The sequence below is a fragment of the Camelus ferus genome, chromosome X, assembly GCF_009834535.1.
Source record: "Camelus ferus isolate YT-003-E chromosome X, BCGSAC_Cfer_1.0, whole genome shotgun sequence".
In the NCBI taxonomy this organism is placed as follows: domain Eukaryota; kingdom Metazoa; phylum Chordata; class Mammalia; order Artiodactyla; family Camelidae; genus Camelus; species Camelus ferus.
Window position 1 is genome coordinate 16791587 of NC_045732.1, and position 20657 is coordinate 16812243.

General features: G+C 45.2%; 2 protein-coding genes across 8 annotated transcripts in view; both read left to right on the forward strand.

The window, feature by feature from the left end:
• Positions 1–15942, forward strand: part of TCEANC (transcription elongation factor A N-terminal and central domain containing) — a 41788-nt gene extending 25846 nt beyond the window's left edge. For 5 of the 7 annotated variants that reach the window (XR_004318234.1, XR_004318231.1, XR_004318232.1 and 2 more), the window contains 2 exons: positions 1594–1914; positions 15928–15942. The gene's annotated coding sequence lies outside the window, so the exon portion shown is untranslated. The remainder of the gene's footprint in view (positions 1–1593; positions 1915–15927) is intronic. The other 2 variants (XR_004318235.1, XR_004318237.1) reach the window with 1 other exon arrangement.
• Positions 1863–18518, forward strand: RAB9A (RAB9A, member RAS oncogene family). The gene is made up of 3 exons (XM_032475794.1): positions 1863–1914; positions 15928–16017; positions 17436–18518. Exon 3 carries the CDS (start codon positions 17467–17469, stop codon positions 18070–18072), a length of 606 nt encoding a protein of 201 aa, XP_032331685.1. The 5' UTR covers positions 1863–1914; positions 15928–16017; positions 17436–17466; the 3' UTR covers positions 18073–18518.
• The last annotated feature ends 2139 nt before the right edge of the window (positions 18519–20657 follow it).

Below are 20657 nucleotides of genomic sequence, written 5' to 3' on the forward strand. Positions count from 1 at the left end.
AATCTTTTGACCCTCCCTACTCTTGCACTGTCAAACCAATTAGGTAAAGAAGTGAATGATGGAAGAGACCAGAACATACAAGTATTCTTTTTTTAAATAATGTTTATTTATTTTGGGGGGAAGGGGAGGGAGGTAATTAGGTTTATTTATTTTTAGAGGAGGTACTGAGAATTGAACCCAGGACCTCGTGCATACTAAGCATGTGCTCTGCTGCTTGAGCTATACCCTCCCCCCAATACAAGTATTAAGCATCAGTTAGCTAGTGTCCAAGTAATAGTTATTTCAGAAAAAGCAACTTTCCTTATTTTTTCTTCAGGTGCTGACTGTGGCTACACTCAGATATGTTTATGTATGTCACTCACATTTTGGAGCAGCCTAAGAATCACTTGTAGGACCTTCTCAGGGCCCTTTTTGAAAAACTCTGAGATTTCTCAAGGCTTACTTTAAAATACACTAATTCTGTAAGAGCACCAGTTAATAGCTGGTTGATATTAGCTGTTTTAGAGGAAACTCTTTACTCCATCACTCCTTGACTATGACAACGATTTTCAGGTAGCATTTCCTTAGTGACCCTGTGGATTGCTTGTTGCAATTTAGTCCAGGGTATTTGACGCTATGTATTTTTTTCTTTAGGAAAATTAATTCTAATGTTCTTATGTGTTTTATTGTGTAGTTTTAATTATTATATATTTTGTTTGTTTTGGTGGGAGGTAATTAGGTTTACTTATCTATTTATTTTTGGAGGGGGTACTGAGGATTGAACCAGCACTTTAGGTATGCTAAGCATGCACTCTACCACTTAAGCTATATCCTCCCCCCATTATGTGTTTTAAAATAAGATAATGAATATCTCTTCATCCTCCCTATTTTTAATAGATTTGTATTTTATAAACATTCACTCATATTTCCTTGGGGAAATACCCTGCATGGATAAGATTTTTTTTTTTCTATAAAAGAAAAATTCATTTAAGCTCAAACTAGAACTCAGTCTTCATTACATGCCTCATTTTCACAAGTGTTCTAAAATTGTCTTTTATACTTGTGACACACTCTCTCAAATAGAATTTTTCTAGTGCTGAATGAAACGACTTATATTCATTACCTGAAAATGACTCCCTAGAGAGCCAGAGGTTAGTTAACGATTCTGGGCTCAGCAATAATAAAAGTGAAGGTCTTCTCTTGGAAAATAGACTAAATCTGCCCTACAAAATATATTTAGAGGGACTAAAAATCCCTCTCAGGTCTCCAAGAGCCTGTATCCGAAGACCCGTGTGCTCAACAACGTATTTAAAGTGAGGAAATAAGAGCTTCTTCAGTACCGCCCTTTGCCACTAGCGCTAATATTTAGAGAGGACAGAGGCAGTGTTTTAACAAGAGTAGGGAAAATTTTAAAAGTGAATTTTTAAAAATTCCTGTTATTCCGCAACGTCACAGCTGTTTTCAGTTTACATCTACCCGTTTGTTCTTTGTCTATTTGCACGTTCCTTTCTCATCACAATCGCGACATCCTGTGATTGTGCTTCTGCGATCTGTTTATTTCCACTTTATGTCAACTTTTGAAGATGACTATTATTTCGTGCTCTCTCTCACCAGAGCAGCTGGAGGACACGAGGAAGATCCACCCGAAGAAAACCCGTGATTAAGTGAGAACAGGCGGGCAGGAGCGGTGAGGGCGGGTCGGGGCGGCGGTGAGGGCGGGTCGGGGCGGAGGTGACCTCGAGGCCCCGCCTCCCCGGGCCCCGCCCCGGCCGGTCGCCATGTTGTTCCCTCAGTGCTGGACGGGAGCAACTGGAGTCGGACCCGGGCAGCGCCGCCGACGTCTCCTGCCCGCCACTTTCTCGACGCTCTTTCTTTCGTTGTTGCACCCGGACGGCCCGGCCTGGAGCTCCCGGGCGTCCTCCGTGTGGCCGCGAGGTGAGCGGTGTGCGGACTCCCCTCCGGACCGGGCGGGGGCCGGGGCCGGGTGCGCGGGCGTCAGGGTCTGAGCAGGGCCGGCGGGCCCCGAGTGCGGCCTGCGCGTCGGGCGGCTGGGGCATGGGGGCGCGCGCAGCCTGCGCGGTTACTCGCCCGACCCGGGGACGGGGGCGGGGGGCGGCGGCTTGTTGCCCCCTGCCTCCTGCTGCCTGACGCAGGTGGAAGGACGGGGGTCCCCCACCGACACACCTGGAGAGATGGACACACGCCCCAACACGCGGGGACACAGACACACGGGGAAAGAGATCCATAAACACCCAGGCAGAGGGACACATCCACACAAACTCTCGGGGGCACATGCAGTCCCTGGGGAGGCACACGGAGGAATCCACCCAGGCTCGGGGACACACACCCACACGCCCACCTTACCCTACCCCCGGATGACTCACGGAGAGAAAGCAGGCGCTCAGGATTTGATTTTGGCGACCTCTGACATGTTTCCTAGGTGAACACTTGCTAAGGTGTTACGACCACTCAGGAGGCGCGTTGGGAGTGTAAATCCAGTCCTAGGCGCAGGAGGCGGTTTGGGGCGTTATTACCGGATTCGGACTCTGCCTAAGGTTTCAGAATCGTGTTTCTTGCTTTCTTCCAACTTAGTATGTAAAGAGGCAAGATGAAAATTGTTAAGTGCTGACCAGATAGTTGTGGAGGTATTAGTCGAGGTTGTTTGGGGTTTGTTTTTTTCTTTTCAAGCGATGACACATCCCGTGACCAAGGTTCTTTGGAGGAATGACTTTTCTGCTAGTTTCCAAATTGTCACGTGACCGCAGTCTTTTTATAGGATTTTGGTGGCCTGATAAAGTCAATAGATTTTGGTTGCTTTCTTCAAAAATTAATTAAAAATTTTTTTCGTGTTTGTCTTTCTGTCTCTGACAACATTGTAATGGAAAATCCCTAAATTGCCTGCAACCTCAGACACTGTTCAGTGAAACGAAATTGAAGAGATGAAGGAAACTCAGTACTGTTCAGCCAGGGGGCTTTCAAGAAGACTGTTCTTAGTTTTTCTTTTAGACACTTACGTTGAACTTATCATCACTATATGTCTCGAATTTTCAGTATCTGGGGTGGCTGGTTCTTTCAGTATTTTTGTGTGGACATTGTAGTAAATTCATCCTGTTCATACAGAACATTTCTGGCTTGGTGACTTCTCTGTTTTGGAGAGTTTTGTGAGTTGGGGATATTTTTGGTGTGTCATTTGTGAGGTTATAATAGACCAAGGAAATCTTAAGTAGAACATCGTTGGCCTTCACTCCAAGCCGGGTTCTTGGAGACTAAGGAAGTCCTTCAGTGCTCTTCCCTCTTTCCTAGCCTCTCTCTTCTTTCTTTCTCAGCCACTTTTCCATCGAGACTACAGTGCTCTGGAGGCCTGAAGATAAGTTCCTTTGGTTCTAGGTGTTAATTTTTAGCCTCCCCTCATTTCTTACCATTTCTTGGGCAGCCACTCTGGTGCTGTATGTTCTGTGTCTGTGAATCTTGTACATACATCATCTCATTGAAATCTCACAGCATTTCCGCGGTATTAGCTCCATTCTACAGATGAAGCATTTGCTGGGCTGTAGGAGGAGTAGGTCTGTTTCCCATGGTCACGGGTCGTGAGGAGGCAGAGCTGGGATTCAGAGCAGGCCTGTGCGACTTCAGAGCGGTAGTTTCCAATGTAGGGGGGTGGGGGTCATTTGACAATGTCTGCAGGCATTTTTGGTTCACACCTGGGAGGGAGTGGGGCTGCCATCTGTTGGGTAGAGACATGGGATGCTTTTCAGCATCCTCTAATGCACAGGACAGTCCCCACGACGAAGAGTTGTCTGGCCCAGAATGTCGCTAGTGCTGGGGTTTGGAAACCCTCCTTGACGCTAGTCTGTGTAACTCCAGAGCTCGTGTTCCGTGCTTCTGTAGCTCTTCAGTTGTGATGTCGGTTCCTGTTCAGGGTACCTCCTCATTTTAAGAAAGAGTGGGTGGAGAGTGGAATTTGAGAACTTGAAGAGAGTTCCGTTGAGTAAGAGACATATTCATTCATTTGAAAGATTAAGAGTGAGCAAATAATGTCTGAAAACAGAATCCTTTTTAAAAAAATTTATTTTCCAAAGGCAAAAGCGTGAAAAAGAACTTGCGAGTCATTCAGAGCTGTCGGAGCAGACTTGGGGGGGTTTGGGTTCTGCATTATTCCCACTGTCAGCGAGCATTTTCTGAGTAGCCCATCGGTTGCTAATACAGAGGTGCTGGTGACATGAAGAGCAGTGGGGTGTTCTGAGCTCCCTAAAGCTTACAGTCTAATTACAGTCATAAGATCAGGTTCTAACTTTGTCCTAGAACAAAATTTATTGCCCAGGCAACTCAAGGTCAGGGACCAGGTGTCATTAAAAAAACAAACAAAACAGCTGCGCACGCACACACAGGTACCTGTATCATGGCATTTCCTGTGGGCGAACGTAGTTGAAATGGGGAAAAGTTGATGTGTTTTTGATAGCTTTGTTGGTTGACCACACGTGAGTATTTACATGAAGTAAATAGAGAAGCCGTTCTTGTTGAGCATAAAATTCTTCCTTAAATTTAGCCTCAGTAGACAATAGTTTTATCATTGAAATCAAGAAATAAGTGATGAAAATTTTTTTTAAATGACCTTTGAATTATTTCTTTCTTTCTGGCATTTTCCAACCTGTTTTCACCAGGCCTAACTAAGACTAGGCCCTTCGGTATATGTACTGCTTCATTCTTGTGGCAGGTGTAACTATTAGGTGAACTTTGGGAGTGAGCTAGAGGAGTCATCAAAGAGGGCTGGCTCTGTGGAGGAATCGCTGTGAAAGTGTTATTCATGCGGTCAACATGGCATCTTTTGTGAGGAGCTTTGCTTTTTAATTCGTGCTGATGGACAGTGTGCTCTTTGCTAATGAGTAGATTTCTCTGCCTCTTATCAGGAGCTGTTTGCTGTGGGGTAGAGGGGGTGCTAAATTATACAGCTAAAAATGATTGCTGTCGCATGGGGTCTCACAAAGGGACGTGTGCTCTGTTATGACTGGAGGGCTTTGTTCTGGGAAGGACCCAGAGGACGTGGTGCAGGAAGAACATCCCCTGGCCTGGGAGGAGTCTTGTTGGATCTGTGGTTGGCTTGCTACTCTGGCCAAGTTAGGTCACCACATGTCTTTGTTTCTTTGTGAAATGAGAGGGTTGAACTTTATAATCTCTATAAGAGTATACGACACCAAGTAAAGACATCAAATTATTGGCTTCCAAGTCCAGGCATACCTCGGAGATATTTCGAATTTCGTTCCAGACCACCACAATAATGCGAGTCACACGATTTTTTTGGTTTTCCAGTGCATATAAAAGTTATGTTTATACTATGCCAATCTATTAAGTGTACAATAGCATTATGCCTAAAAAAGCAACGTACATACCTTAATTAACAAATACTGTATTGGGGATAGGGTATAGCTCAGTGGTAGAGCGCATGCTCAGCAGGGGTTCAATTCCCCTTTACTTCCATTTAAAAAAAAAAACTATTGCTAAAAAATGTTAGCCATCATATGAGCCTTCAGTGAGTTGTAATCTTTTTGCATTAGTGACATCAAAGATCACTGATCACAGATCACTATAACCAATATAATCATAAGGAAAATTTGAAATATTGCAAGGATTACCAAACTGCAACACAGAGACAAGAAGTGAGCAAACACTGCTGGAAAAATGGCACCAATAAACTTGCTCCGTGCAGGGTTGCCACAGACTTTCAGTTTGGAAAAAACCTGCAATATCTGTGAAGGGCAAAAAAAAAAAAAACGAGGGATGCCTGTGGTTCTGCCTCGGGCGACGTGCTGGTTAAGAGCAGGAGGAGGTAAACCAGGTAGGAGTGTGCCTGTGTGTTTGGGAAACACTTGAAAGCTAGCTAGGTAATTAATCTCATTAGTCAACACCAAGGACAAGAAAATAGGGCTTATGACTAAGTAGGTCATCAACAGAAAACATTTATTAAGGATTTCTTTTTGAGGGGGTGAACTCACGAAATGCCTCAGGGAGTTTGGGAGGCTGTGACACAGATGAAAGGTCAGGATACCCGAGGGAGGAGACCTGGGGGACCCAGGTGTGGGCGTGGAGGGGAGCCTGGCTGCCCTATGTTGGGGGGGGCGTGCGAGGCAGAGGCAGTCCCAGGCCCGTGCTTGCCTGGAAGCCTGGGCGCGGGAGGGGCTGGGTGGGGGGGGGCGCCTGGGCTCCTTGGGAACTCGGAGGAGAATGCTCCGTTTCCCAACGTGAGTCTTGATATTGTACATGTTGTGAAGTTGAACAGTGGGTATTTCCACATTCTGGATTCTTCCATTACTTTCTGTTAATTTTTGACTGTGGTGGGTCCAGGGCTTAGAAGGCTGTTGCTTATCGTGAACCTAGAGAAGATAAATGGTTGGAAATGAATGTGGGTGAGGTAACAGCTAGGTGAGCATGGGGCCGGGAGAGCCGGCGGTGGCTTTTGGAAGAAACAGAGGGGTGAGGCAGGCAGTGGCGGCTTCACACTGGCTCCCCCAAACCTGGCTCGTTTTCGTTGCGGGGAGTCTGAACACAGGTCCGAGGCTCGATGCCTTACACGTGTATGCTGTTGTTTGGCGGGGATGGAAAAACATTCTGGAACAACTTGCTACTTGAATTCCGTGGCCACGTTCAGTACCCACCCAGGTGTGAAGGATAGCCGAGCAGTGTCGCCAGTGAGCTGAGCTGCTAGTTCAGTGTGAACCGAACCGTTTTCATTCCAGGTTCTTGTGAGTGGGATTAGGTTTTTGGGTACAGAAGCTAAGGCAGTTTCCAGGTAAGTTCTCATGAGAGTGGTTGTGTTATCAGTTAGAGAAGCCTGAAAAAAGCCTTACAGATTTCTGTTTCTGGAACTTGCTCTGTAGACCTCTAACAGAGGTAGAGTGTTTAAATGATTTAACAGGTTCACAAATGTTAGCACTCCCTGGGGTGCGGTGTGTGGCTGGGCGACTCTCTCGTCTCCGCAGTTTCACACTCGTGTGTTTAATCAGAGCAGTGATTAGGTGAACACACCTGAGAATACATATGTGGTCTAGTTGGAAGTCACGACAGAAGAACTGCTTGAGGACCACATGTGAGTGAGTACAGAGCATTTTCTAGAATGAGTTCCAGTACTCTTAAATAAAATTTCAGAAATATTTGGAAGCAAATAACTGCTACCCGTATATCCTGTTCCACATTAATATTTGTGCAGTACCTGATTTTTATCGCACCAGCCCTGGAGAACCCCGCCTCGCAAAGATATGATGTCATCGAAAGGAATGTGGCGTGATCTGATGTTGAAAGTGGACTCCCTGGCGCAGCAGTGTGGGGCATGGCCCGCCCGGCCGGGTTTCCTACGCACGCTGTCCTTTGATCTCCCTTCCTTCGTTGTCCATAGTGTTTCGCCCCCAACTTCTGCTGCATAGTTTCTTAGGAAGTAGGTCTGCTGGTGGAGAAAGGGGCCCCTGGGTGCAGAGAGGGTGTCCTGGGGGCTCCCCTTGTGCTTTCCGCCAGGCCAGCACGTCTCCGTCAGTGTCAGGAAGTGCCTGGTGCCCCCTGGGGCCGGTGTCTCCTCGTCAGCTGCTTCTCCCCAAGTTAAGTTTCCTTTCTCTTGGGTTGATCACTGTTGGACCATTTGCTTTCCATCTTTCTCTCATCTACACTTGTTCCGTCTTGTTTTCCTTTTGGGGCTGTACATTTTTTAGAGCTTTTCTGTCATTTGGTGGGAGTGAAGGTCACCCGTGTTTGAACTGCCCTATTTAATTAGACTGAGAGGAGTTACGTAATCTGTGTGAACTTGCTTTATTGCTCTATATAACATGGGTGATAGTACCCCACTTGCAGGTGACCTGAAGGTGCTGTATGCCAGGTACTTAGTAGATATCCAGTGAACAGTGGCAGCTAGTATCATTACAGTCATAGCGTTTGTTATTGTAGCAACCAAGACAATGACAGTAGACAGGGAGGGAAGTGGACACGTTTCTTGTATGCGTGAATGAAGTGGTAAGACAGAAGAAAGAGATTTTGAAAATGGGGGGAATAATCAGCTTGGTTTTAGATACGTTGAATTTGAACTGCCATCAGGGTACCAGATGAACATATTATAAAAGGGGTTGGAATTCTTGTCTGGTGCCCAAGGGGCGGGACGGTGGTGGTGGACTTTAGAGATCACTGGTTTTATATCCCAGGGAGATACGGTTTGGGAAGAGGTAAGGGCTTCAACCTTGCGATATACCTCCTTTAAGAGTCTGTTAGGAAAGGGAGCATCTGGGTTGCAGAAAGCTAAGGTGGTGAGGGGGAGAGAAAGCAGAACCTATTGTCATAGTAGTTTTATGGACAGTGAAGTAGGAAGCATTTTCAAAGTCACTGGCAGGCTGTTTAGACCTAATAGAGGCAGTAATGGTGGCCGAGTCCTGTCTAAGACTTGAAGGTCCCACTGATGCCTCCAGTGTGATGCTTGCAAGACCCTTTTTCAGTTGGGCCTCCATTACCTTATTTGTTTAACAGAAAATGCCTTGGGCACCCTTCTGAGATTTTATGTCATGTACATCCAGACAAATAGCTACGTCTCAGAGAATTCACTGTCTACTAGGTGGGCCTCTGGTGAGGACACTGGTCAACCATGAGGGTGTGTTTCTAGAAGTATACACAGTGAAGTCCTAAGAGAGGCGCTCTCCTCTTTATTCACTTTAGGGCTGCTTGTGCCTTAGGGCATTTGGATGAGGACTAAGAAGAACCCCTTGGATTGGCCATTAGGAGGCCTCTGTGACTTCTGCTGACATTCAAGTGGATGGAGGGGTTGGGAATGTGCGTTTAGTGAGCAGGGTGGAGGGTTGATGAGGCACAGAGGTGAAATGAGTGGTGATGGCAGAGTAAGTTTGGGCTTGGAAAGCTGTTTTGTTTTTTGTTTGTTTTGGAAACCTTTTTGTAAGCGAAGTCAGCTTCAGTACCTTGGTAGGGAGAAACGGGAGCATCATTGTTGGAGAAGTGGGATGAAGTGATCTGTCTGGAAAGTGGCCTGCAGCACTCTAACATTTCTTCTCATTTTGACCTGGTGACAACTTCCCTGCTGAATGGGAGCCTCTACTAGTTGAGTCCTGTATGCCAGAAATATACCTGTTCTCTTGAAATAGATCTTCTTAGGAAATTCCACTCCTCTTATTTCATTCTCTAAAAGCCAAAGTTCTGCCTTGCTCTGGCTTCATGTCATGTGAGCAGTGTTTCTATACTAACTCTTCCCTGAGCTTCTTCCTTTATTTTTTTGAGGGGGGGAGTATAATTAGGTTTATTTATTTCCCTGAGCTTCTGTGGCAGCTCTCCAGCCCTTATCCTTTTCTACTCCAAATTAAAGATACCAGGGTTCTTACCTGACTTAAAGAGAGGAGTCAGAACCCAGATTCCCTTAGGTTATAGCAGATCATTACAGATCATATTTACTTTGTGTTTTGCTGCTTTAATGTGTTTTCTTAACATGTATATTCAAATTCATTTCTTTCATACTGCATTCTTCTTCCTGAAGTACCCAGCTGTAAATTCCTAGGAATATTGTGACCTTTATCCATTTCTTTGCATTTTAATTCTGTCCCCCCAAAGTGTAGCCTTAAGCTCTCGCCACTCTTTTCTGTCAGGCATTTCAAGTGCCTTTTTCAGGTAAGTGTCTAATTACAGGTAGATTTATGCTTGTTTCTTTTAAGGACTTCATTTAAAAAAGAAAGAACCAAATGTTATCTTCACTTATAGGATTAGCAGTCTCCTATGAGTAAGTCTGTTCATTGAACCGTCACAGTTCATGGTCAAAGTCTAATATTAATAAAGTTCTATGGGTAAGGGAGAGAATGGGGAAATAGTGACTCCACGTAAAGAAGAAAGTCTTTAGGGTGTTATGAGCTACATGAATTGATCACACGAAATATACCAATGATGCAGACGTGGATTGATCATTTTGTGAGTTTCATATATCCTTTAAGAATCTGATACAACTTTTTTACACTTTCCGTAGAAAAGCTCAAGCACACGCTTCCATCCATACGCTCATCCTTATTTCACGTGTGATTCTAGGAGGTGCATTTTCCCCCTGCGGCTCCTTCGTGGACTCCCAGTTAAGGAAACTTGTACCTGTACTGTCTGGTGCAGTCCTCATGTAGCAATTTATATTTAAATGAATTGAAATGAAATTAAAATTCAGTTCTTCAGCTGGATCAGCCACATTTCAAGTGCTCAGTAGCTGCATGTGGTTAGTGACTACTACACTAGACAGCACAGATAAGAACATTTCCATTGTCATAGAAAGTTCTTTTGGATCACGCTGCTCTATGCTTTCAAGATGGTTTAAGAAAATTGAGTTCCTTAACCAAATCTGTTTTTTTCTCCTCACTTCTCCCTTCCCACTCTCTCCACCACTGTTAATGATTAGGTGGTATACCTGACTGCAAAGGTGCCTTGTTAAGCAAGATTGTATTCATTTCTTTAAAGCATCATTAAATGACTCACCTTCATAAGAGTACTTACGGAAAGGAATTCCTTAAGTAGGGTGACCTGCTCTCACATCGTTACAGCCTCGTCTGATTTACACAGTTTTTTCCTTGTCTAGCTGTCTCTCTGAGGTAATGCTCAGTGGCCAACTAGATAATTTATTTAATGTGGCAAGTTGTGCCTCCAGGTTGGTTTATTCCTGTGGTATTTGCTTAATTATTCTTCTTCCTTTTTCTTTGGTCGACTTCTTGCCGTAGAGATAGCTCCCATTAGACTTAATGACTTCCTTGACTTCTTGCTCACATATTTCAGCAAGACACCAGAAAGACTAGAAACAAAGAATGGAACTAATTAAGATGTTAAGGGAGATACACCTGTGTTAAGCTATAAGACAATAAATACGGCTCACATGAAGCTAGAAATAATTTAGAGGTGATCCATGCTTTTGTTTCCTTGGTTAGTTTCTTTGAACCTCAGTTTCCCAAGCTATGAAATGAAATGAAGCAAGTGGCGTGCCTCTAAGTAGGACATTCAGGGTGAGTGCAAAAGGAATGTGTGATTTTGGAAAAAAAAAAAAAAAACACACACACACACACACAAAACTGTTCCTAAATTTAAACCAGGAGTGATAAATTCAATTTACGATTTTGGAAGTGAGAACTAGTCAAGGCGTTACAGTGTATGTGTTTGAAAATCTGAAGTTTTAACAAAAGCAATTTACAAACCTGGTGTACTCTCCCTTAGGCAGCTTGTTAGAGTAACGTCATTTTTCTGCATTTCCTGTTGCTTTCAATAATACTAATTTTAAAGTAGTTTTCTTATTGGATTTTCAAGTAAGAATCAATTTTTTTGTCCCTTCCCACACATTTTAACGAACCTCAAAAATAGAATAGAGGAAGAACTGATTGAACAGAGAAACAAAGAATTGTAAGAACAGAAAGTAGAAATAGAAAAATAAGAATAGAATAACAAGAATGAAGGAGGAAGTCGTTTACTCTTTGTTCTCAATTTAGCATTTATTTGGTACCTCACCATATGGAAAGCTTTTTGTGAGATGTTGCAGAACCAAAAAGGGACAAATGAATGGATGGCATTAGGTGTTGTGTGTCCCTCCCAGGGAGCTGACATTAATTAGGAAACACACAAACACAACTGTCAGTTGGTTAGAGCATCAGTGAATGAGAGCTGTAATAGAGGCAGAGTGATTATGAGAACGAAGAGAAAGAGTAGGTTGCAGGGGGCATAGAAGGCTTCTGGCATGAGCTGAACTTTGGATGACTTGCATTTTCATAGCTGTGGAGGTGTAGGGAGGGGCCTCCCAGTCCAAGGTAAAGGCCTGAGCAAAGGCTGGACAGTAAATGCCTGTGTAATACGTTTGGGGATGGTGACTTGTAGGCATATAATTGGGGCAGGCTGGTGTGTGAGGCTGGATAGCTCTTTGAATGTCATGCTCAAAATCCTACATAATAAGAGTAAGGAATAAATAAATGGGTTTCGTTATCTGTAAGAATGGAGGTAATTAGATCCATGACCAATAAAATTGTCTACCTTTAATCCATGCGTACATTTCTATTTGAGATTTATATTCTCCATGCTTGGATCCGACTCTGCCTTGGTTTATTGTAAACCAGTAAGGGAAGTCAGCAGGGGTTGGAGAAGGCCAGAGAAAAGGCTACTGCTGAATGGACAAGGAGATCATTTGTGGTGCGTGTAAATCCAATTTTAGGATCTTACTGCTAGTTCTCAGGCCATATGTGTGAGTGTATCTATAAATATGTATCTGTAGTCTTTAGACATAATTTGCATACCATAGAAGTTACCTTTTAAATGTATATGCTTCAGTTCTTTTTAGTATATGCTCTAAATTGTGCAACCATCACCACTGTCTAATTCCAGATTATTTTTATCACACCCACCCTACCACTCAAAGAAGAGAAAGTAAGAAAGAAAGAAACCCCATACCATTAGCATTCCCTAGAACCACAAATCTACTTTCTGTCTCTATAGATTTACCTGCTATGAACATTTCATATAAATGGAATCATAATATGTGGCCTTTTGTGTGTGGCTTCTTTCAGTTATAATTTTGAGGTCCACCCACATTGTTGCATGCATTACTACTTCATTCCTTTCTAGGGTTGATGAATCTTCCATTGTATGGATAGGCCACATTTTATTATCTGTTCATCACTTGATGGACATTGGGTTGTTTCTATATTTTAGCTATTACGAATAGTGCTACTTTGAATATTCACATACAGGTTTTTGTGTGGATGTGTTTTCATTTGTCTTAAATATATAGCTAGGAGAGGAATTGCTGGGTCACGTGGGAACTCTCTGTGGAACTTGCTGAGGGACCGCAGACTGTTTCCCATGAGCGCTGCACCATTTTGCCTTCCCGCCGGCAGTGTATGAGGGTTCTTGCTTTCCTGCTTCCTCATCAGCAGCTGTTACTGTCTGTCTTTCAGAGTCTAGCCATCCGAGTGGATGTGGGGTGGTATCTCATTATAGTTTTGATGTGCATTTCCCTGCTGGATAATGCTGATCATTTTTGCCCATTTTTAATTTTTTTTAGTTGATGAATTGTAAGAGTTCTTTATTCTGGATACAGGTCCTTTATCAGATACATGATTTGCAAATATTTTCTCCTATTCTCTGGGTTATCTTTTCACTTTCTTGATAGTGTCCTTTGAAGCACAAAAGTTGTAAATTTTGGTGAAGTTCAGTTTACCTACTTTTTCTTTTGTTGCTTGTGTGTTTGGTTTTATATTGAGTTCTTTTTGATATAATCTGAATTACGGAAAAAGTGAGGAAGCTCTTGTCCTTAAAGTCTGGCAGATAGCAGTATTTGAAGAAAATTTAAAAGATAGTGATTTCTATTTCAGTTACAATATTCAGTCAAGCTATGCGTTAAGTGAAAATGAAGCTTTAAAAAATACTTCTGATATTAAAAAGGCAAGTATGACTTTGCAACCAAAGCAGAACTTTGAAGATTGAACTCGGTATTGATTATTTGAGGTTTTCTTGCAGACTTTAATGTTAACCTGTGAGCTTTCACATGGTGTCACCAAGGCGTGCACATTTTTGGGCTTTTCACTTAACAGGGTGTTTCTACAGTCCCATGTCTCCATGACTCCTCAGGGGCTGCAGAGCATCCCCAATTAGGCATTTAGGTCATTTCCAGTTTTCCCACTGGGAACGTTTTTGCAAATGTTCCTTTGTTAATTAATTAATTTTTTTTTTTTTTTTGAGAAAAGGTTTTAGAATAGTATGTATTTTTTGGTAGGGTCTAGAAAACTGACAACTCGGAAAAAAGTCTGGTATAATACATTTCCATTAACTGAATCTTTTCAGGGAGCATGTTTCGTTTGTATTAGCCACGGTAGGCGTGCCGACTTCACTGTGGCCTCCACACACAGCGGAATGTGAGGGTGTGCTAGGAGTGCAGCGGGAGGGGCTTCGGTGGGAGACGAGGGCTGGCTGCGTCTGCAGGTGAGCAGGAGCTCACCAGATGGCAAGAGGAGGGCTTCCGAGGGAGCCGGTGAGGCGTGGAGCCACGTGGTGACTGCCTTACTGCAGGATCAGGTAGGAGGCCCAGCTGCTGCCGTTTTCAATCCCAAAGCTCGGTGACACCGTTGGTAGTTGAGAGGGAATAAGGGATCTGTGGAAGGTCCACCCAAGACCTTCCTCCTGCCCTCGTCACAGCCTGCTTTTCCATCTCAGCTAGTTACCTTTCTGGACTGCACGTCTGATCAGTTTGCATGCTGCTGAAGCTGTCGAAGGGCTCCAGTTACTCTGAGCTTGTAGGCAGCAGTCCTTCCGTGGTTTCTAAGGCCCCACTGGCTCCAGGCCCCACCCTCCAGTCCCGTCTGCACAACACTGTCCTCCCCAGGCACCAGGTGCTCAGGCTTCCCTGGGAGAGCCCAGGGCACGCGGCTGCCTTGGCGGGGCCTTCGCCCCGGCTGGTCCCACTTCCTGGTTCCAGCTCCCTCCCCCTTCTCCCAGTTCTCTCCTCCTGCTGAGCTTTGCCTGGGGTCCGACCCACTTGCCCTGGGTCAAACCCTCCTCCTGTGGACTCAGACCTTGGGGAGGCTGGTCCTAAGGACAGCATGCAACAGAAAAGGTCACTGAGACCCTGCCATGGAGCAGCCCACACTGGAAACCGGTGTATAGTCTCTCACGGACCCAGGTGGACACAGCCAGTTTTCCTATGGCCTAGGAGGTTACCACTTTTTCTTTAACTGAGAGGCAGGGGAAGTAGCTGGCTGTGTTACAGGATTGTGTTGGGTGAGAAGTTCATTCCCCTGATGGCTGGAATCATGCAGCGCCTTGGGATGCTCATACCTGGGCCTGATCTGGCCTCGGGAGCCACAGGGGCTGATCCCCTGCACCATTTAAGCTATTTGTTGGCCTTTGATTGAGTGTGCATAGTTGTACTCCATTCCGGGTACCTCTCATTTGTAAGACTTGCTACAGTTGTAACACAAGTGGGTTTGTGCACTGGGTGCGGCCTGCTTCCTGGGTGCCCGGCACGGGGAGGCACTCACTGAGTACTCCTTGCAAAGCTGCTTTCCCATCCGCTGCGGGGACTGCTAGGCTTCTGGCAGGGAGGGGTGCCGTAGAGTCCTGCCCACGCGATTCCTACTTCATTTAAGACTTGTTCAAATTCTGGAGACTCTAATAAACTTAGGGAGACATGTCAATAGACTGAATCCTGCTAGTTCTGTCAGGTTCGCTTGTTTTTGTGCAGATCTTGAAATAAAGGAAGCCGCTGGAAGACCTCCCACTGAGACCCCTTCTTTGCACTGTACCTGCAGCAGCAACAGGAAACATTTTATTTATCCAAAATAAACGCAGAGGCAGCTGAGACTGCCGCGCCTGCGGGTTAACAGTCAGTGTGTTCCAATCCACCGCACTTCCAGCCTTTGCTAGCTGACCTCCAGCGAGGAATGTCACCTCTCTGAGTCAGTCCTCACCTGTGGATGGGGTGACGAGAGACTGGTGAGGAGTGAGGGTGGTGAAGCAGAGGCAGAGCTTACAGGGCTCAGTGTTAGCGTGGTGGTGGTGGTGGTGGTGGTGGTGGTGGTGGTGGTGGTGGTGGTGGTGATTTTATCCTTAACTCCCGATTGTCAAGATTTTGAAGTCTCATTTTTTCCCATTGATTGAATGTATAAGTTGCGGGCTGCTATACCAAAGTCCCACAAAAATGCCCTTTGCTTTTAAAAAGGGGAGGGGCAGGGGTTGGAACTGTTGGTTTAGACTGCAGGTTCCTGGTGCTTGAGCACAGCTCCGCCTTGTCGGCACGGAAACCTTCGCACTGAAGTCGATCTTCAGGACCAGGATCCTTTGGCTTCAGTTGTCTGCGTCCACTGCCCTCTCATTTGCTCTGCCCATGACTCTTGCTGATATACCTGACTGAAGACATGCCTTAAAGAAGCCTCTCCATACAACTCCCAGTAAAGACTTCTTCATGTGTCCCTTCCACAGAGACTCCCGCACTCCTAGAATGAGCCTGGCACAGTGGCGGGCCACTACCCCGGTGTCCGTGTCTGAGTGACTCTTCCCAGCAGCTCTGAGGTAGGTACTGCTGTCACCAGAGTCCCGGGGGCTGCGGGATGGCAGGTAGCTTGTCCTCGGGCCCTCGCCCTTGGCCTTTGGCACCAGGAGCCAGTTCTCCTTTCCCACAGCGGGCTTCTCTTCGCTCAGGAGAACGTTTCCCCTCTGCCTAGGCGGCCCGGAAAGACACTGCATGACATTCTCTGCCGCCGTAGCCCTGCTGTGTCACATCGGCACCTCTCCCTGGAGGGGCCCTTCTTTTTCTTTCTTTGTGTTCGCTTCATTTTATTCTCTGGAATGTGGTTATTCTAAACAACTCTAAATTTGGGCACATTTCGAAGAATGAATGAAATATTTTACATTTCATCTTAAAATTTTACAGCTGTCTGAATGGGATACTTAAGTAGGGTACGCAGGGCCAGGTGAAAAACTTTTTGGAAAAAATAATGAATAAAGTATAGTATTTGATTCTAGGGCTTTTTTTAGGCTGGGAAAGGTCATGGACAGCTTTCAGATGCGGTTTTCCTTTTAAATGAAGAAGTCTTTTTTTATACTCCAGTTTGGAAGGATCACCCAAAGCCAAGAAATAATCTCTACCAAAGTTAAAACATGACTTTAGCAGTTCCTATAAAGAAATCTGATTAAGAAAAGCATATTATATAGGTCCTAAGTCTTATCTGAGTTGTTCAGTTCAAATGTCATCATTATCTGCAGAGAAAAAATTAGAAAGCTCACCTTAGCAATGTACATTCAATCTGTTTTCATAATTTTAAGAGTAAACACAAGAATTAAAATGTGAAAGAAATATCTGACTTCTATTAGTAGCCAGACGTTAATGTTAGCAAACTCCGAATTGTGTTCACAGTGCAGAGAGTAGTCCGTTACCCAGCCATTGGCTTAGGTTTGTTCACAGCCAGATCCGTCAGCCCGGTCTCTGGTTTCCTGGTTACCAGCCCCCGTGGAGAGTAAGCGGGGGTTGCCCAGAAAGCCCCGGGCACGAGAGGAAAGCCGTCAGTGGAAACTGTCACTGTGCCACCAGAGTGCTGTCTGCAGTTGGCACTGAAATGCGCCCACTTCAGTCTCCTGCTGTATCTCTAATGGTGACAGGGCTGGTTTCTTGTGAGGAGAGAGAAATGCTTGAGACGATGATCTTGGGGGTCGGCCTGGGCCTTGAGTGCCAGCCTCAGTGAGCCGTGAGCCCTCCACAGCTGTGTCAGAGGACCGGTCGGGCAGTGCCTGACAGGAGGTGGTGCGCTCGGCGGACGGTGCCCGGGAGGAGGTGGCGCGCTCGGTAGATGACAGCTCTTTGCTATCAGTGTTCCTGTGCAGAAAGGAATTGGCACTCAGTGTTCTACTTCCCTTAGACACTCATATGCATAGAGGCAGGCAGAGCAGGGTACAGATCTGACAGAATATAACAGTACCTTTTTATTTTCCAGGCTTGTGAGATCAAAGATCTTGAGATTAAGAATGGCAGGAAAATCATCGCTTTTTAAAGTAATTCTCCTTGGAGATGGTGGAGTTGGGAAGAGTTCTCTAATGAACAGATATGTGACTAATAAGTTTGATACCCAGCTCTTCCACACAATAGGTGTGGAGTTTTTAAATAAAGATTTGGAGGTGGACGGACATTTTGTTACCATGCAGATCTGGGACACGGCCGGTCAAGAGCGATTCAGAAGCCTGAGGACGCCGTTTTACAGAGGCTCTGACTGTTGCCTGCTTACTTTTAGTGTTGATGATTCTCAGAGCTTCCAGAACTTGAGTAACTGGAAGAAAGAATTCATATATTATGCGGATGTGAAAGAGCCCGAAAGCTTTCCCTTTGTGATTTTGGGCAACAAGATTGATATAAGTGAACGGCAGGTGTCTGCAGAAGAAGCCCAAGCCTGGTGCAGGGACAACGGCGACTATCCTTACTTTGAAACAAGTGCAAAAGATGCCACGAATGTCGCAGCGGCCTTTGAGGAAGCAGTTCGGAGAGTGCTTGCTACCGAGGAGAGGTCAGATCACTTGATCCAGACAGACACGGTCAGTCTGCACCGAAAGCCCAAGGCCAGCTCATCTTGCTGTTGATGGTCAGAGAGGTGGCCCGTGCGACCTAACCAGCCCACACACATACATAAGCACGGGGTGGAGGAGAGAGTTAGCGTTAGCAGCAATGGGTCACATGCTCACTAAGTTAACCCTATTGCTGCCTCGTTAGTGGGTAGGAGAAGGGGGACATCCACTCACAGGAGAATCTATGTACTCAGTAACGGCACCTTACATTTATAAATTCTGACGGTTGTCTAATAATGTTTAATTTAAATATGTAAGTTACAGAGCTAATACATGAGATGACCAAGACTAATTATAATTAAAACACTTGAGTATTCTAGAAATTACTGTTTTTTCCCTGGGAAATGGAGAGCTACTTTTTCTATGTGTATATTTTTATGTAATTAGCATTCTGTTCCTGGTTCAGGGAAAACGTGTCCTAAAGCAATAATGTTAGATATTAAAGATTAAAATCTAATGCATTTGCACGGCAGTTGTTTGATTTTATTACTTCATTCTCTTTAAAGTGATGTACGTATTCACGTTTTCATTCTACATCACAATTGTTCTCTCTGGTGATCACTTGTCATTTGTGTGCCACACGTGTGACCCCGTCCAGCAGAGAAGCTGACTTTCCAGCAGAGCAGTGACAACCCTTGGAGGAAGCACTACGTGTGGATTGTACTTTGTGGGAGGGGAAATGAAGATGTCTTTATTTGGTCATGTTTATTCAGTGTCTTCTCTGCCACTGAACAGTGTTTAGTGATTTGGTCTCGAGATTTTTCTGTCATTTTACCGTGGTGAACAGACTTACTGATAAAGCAAATTGTGTTCTCACGTGGGTAAAGTTCAAGTTCACATGCTGTGCCATTCCTGCCAGTCCTGTCCTGCAGAGGCACACCACCGCCTGGACTGCGTGTTCATGAGGACAGAACCCTTGACTGTGGGGCGGTGGGTTATCAAGGGACATGCTTTGGTGGGGGGTGTCATGTCGGGGAGTACATTTTGGAACAGCTAGATTGAGAGTTCTCTCCCTGGTCCCACTGTGTGGGAACCACTGACAAAGAATATCATTACAGTAAGCTAAGCTTTTGAAAGTCTGACTTCCTAACATAGCAGACAATTTGGCTTTAAGCAAACCATTTTAGCATTTTAAATTTGGGGAAATGAAATCTCTTTGTATTCTCAGGTTAAAGAGAATTGTAGTTGTCATTATTTATAATCAGTTCCCCCTCCCCCCCAAAAACCTACAATCCTCCATTCAAAAAACAAAATAGGAACCCACCATTAACAAACTGGTGTATATTATATATTCCTTTTCCTCTAGAGGGCTTGTTATTTTAAATCAGGTGTACTGATTATTAGGACTTGCACTTTTCTCTTCCTCTGTCTGGATATATTTCCACTGTAGTAGACCTACCTCATTTATTAGCTGCATGGGTGTCTCACCCTCCATTCAAACCATTCCCCATTGATAGATAAATAGCTGTAGTATATTGAAGTGCCAGTTTCCCACACCTTGGTCAACAGTGGGTATTAGGAGTAAATTTTTTGTTCGTGTTTTGAATAGATGAGTCACATGGTTGAAAATGACAGGGGACAATGCCACCCGGTCCCTGGGCGTGGAGATAGCCACGCGCCAGCTCCTCGGGGGTCTGTCTAGGTGTTTGGTACCTAGGGAAGGGCACTGTGTTAGTGTCTGTGGCTGCCGTGAGTGCCAGACGAGGTGGTGTGAACACTGGGAGCTCCTTCTCACCGTTCCGGAGGCTACAAGTCCAACATCAAGGTATATGGTTTAGTTCTTCCTGAGTCCTCTCTCCGTGGCTGGCAGATGACCTTTCCTCTGCACAGAGCACTCCCTCCACCCCTGGCCTCTCTGTGTCTAGATTTCCTCTTATAAGCACAGCAGTGAGATTGGAATAGGGACCAGCCCCATGGGCTCATTTTAACTCAAATTACCTCTTTAAAGGCCCCTTCTCCAATATAGTCCCTTTCTGAGGGACCGGGGACTAGGCCTATTGAATATGAATTTTGGGGGAGCACAATTCAGCCCATAACGTGTGTGTAGGTATTTATACAAAATGTGTAATTTCGATACTTGTATGGATTTAACTAACACCTTAGTCATTTTTCTAACTTTTAAGCGTCTTCACCGTAACTCTTTTTCAGCTAAATATTCAGGGATTAGGTTAGTTGGCGTTCAAGAGGTCTAGAGCTGGGCAGCAAAAAACGATCAAAGGAGCGTATCTTCGTGTGTGCAGACAGGCTGATGGAAGGGAGAGTGATCGGCTTCACACCGTGACGTAGAGGGGCCTGGTGGACGGAGGCTGACTACCCACACGGTACTGAACTGTGACAGGAGGAGGAGGAACGGGACCTGACTGAGGAGCCTCGGCCTTCAAAGCAGTGACAAGTCACCGGAGGAGGAGCTCTTCCAAAGGCAACAAAAGGTAGCTGGAAACCTGATTCTTCTGTTTAAGTCAAAGGGCTTTGATGGGCTGGTGTTTCCTAGGCAAAGATGAGAAGTGGGGAGAAAGCGAGAGCTGGGGAGCAGAGCAGGTGACCGTGGTGGCACGAGTGGCGGAAGCAGCGGCAGAGCCCCGAGGGAGCACGGCGCTGCC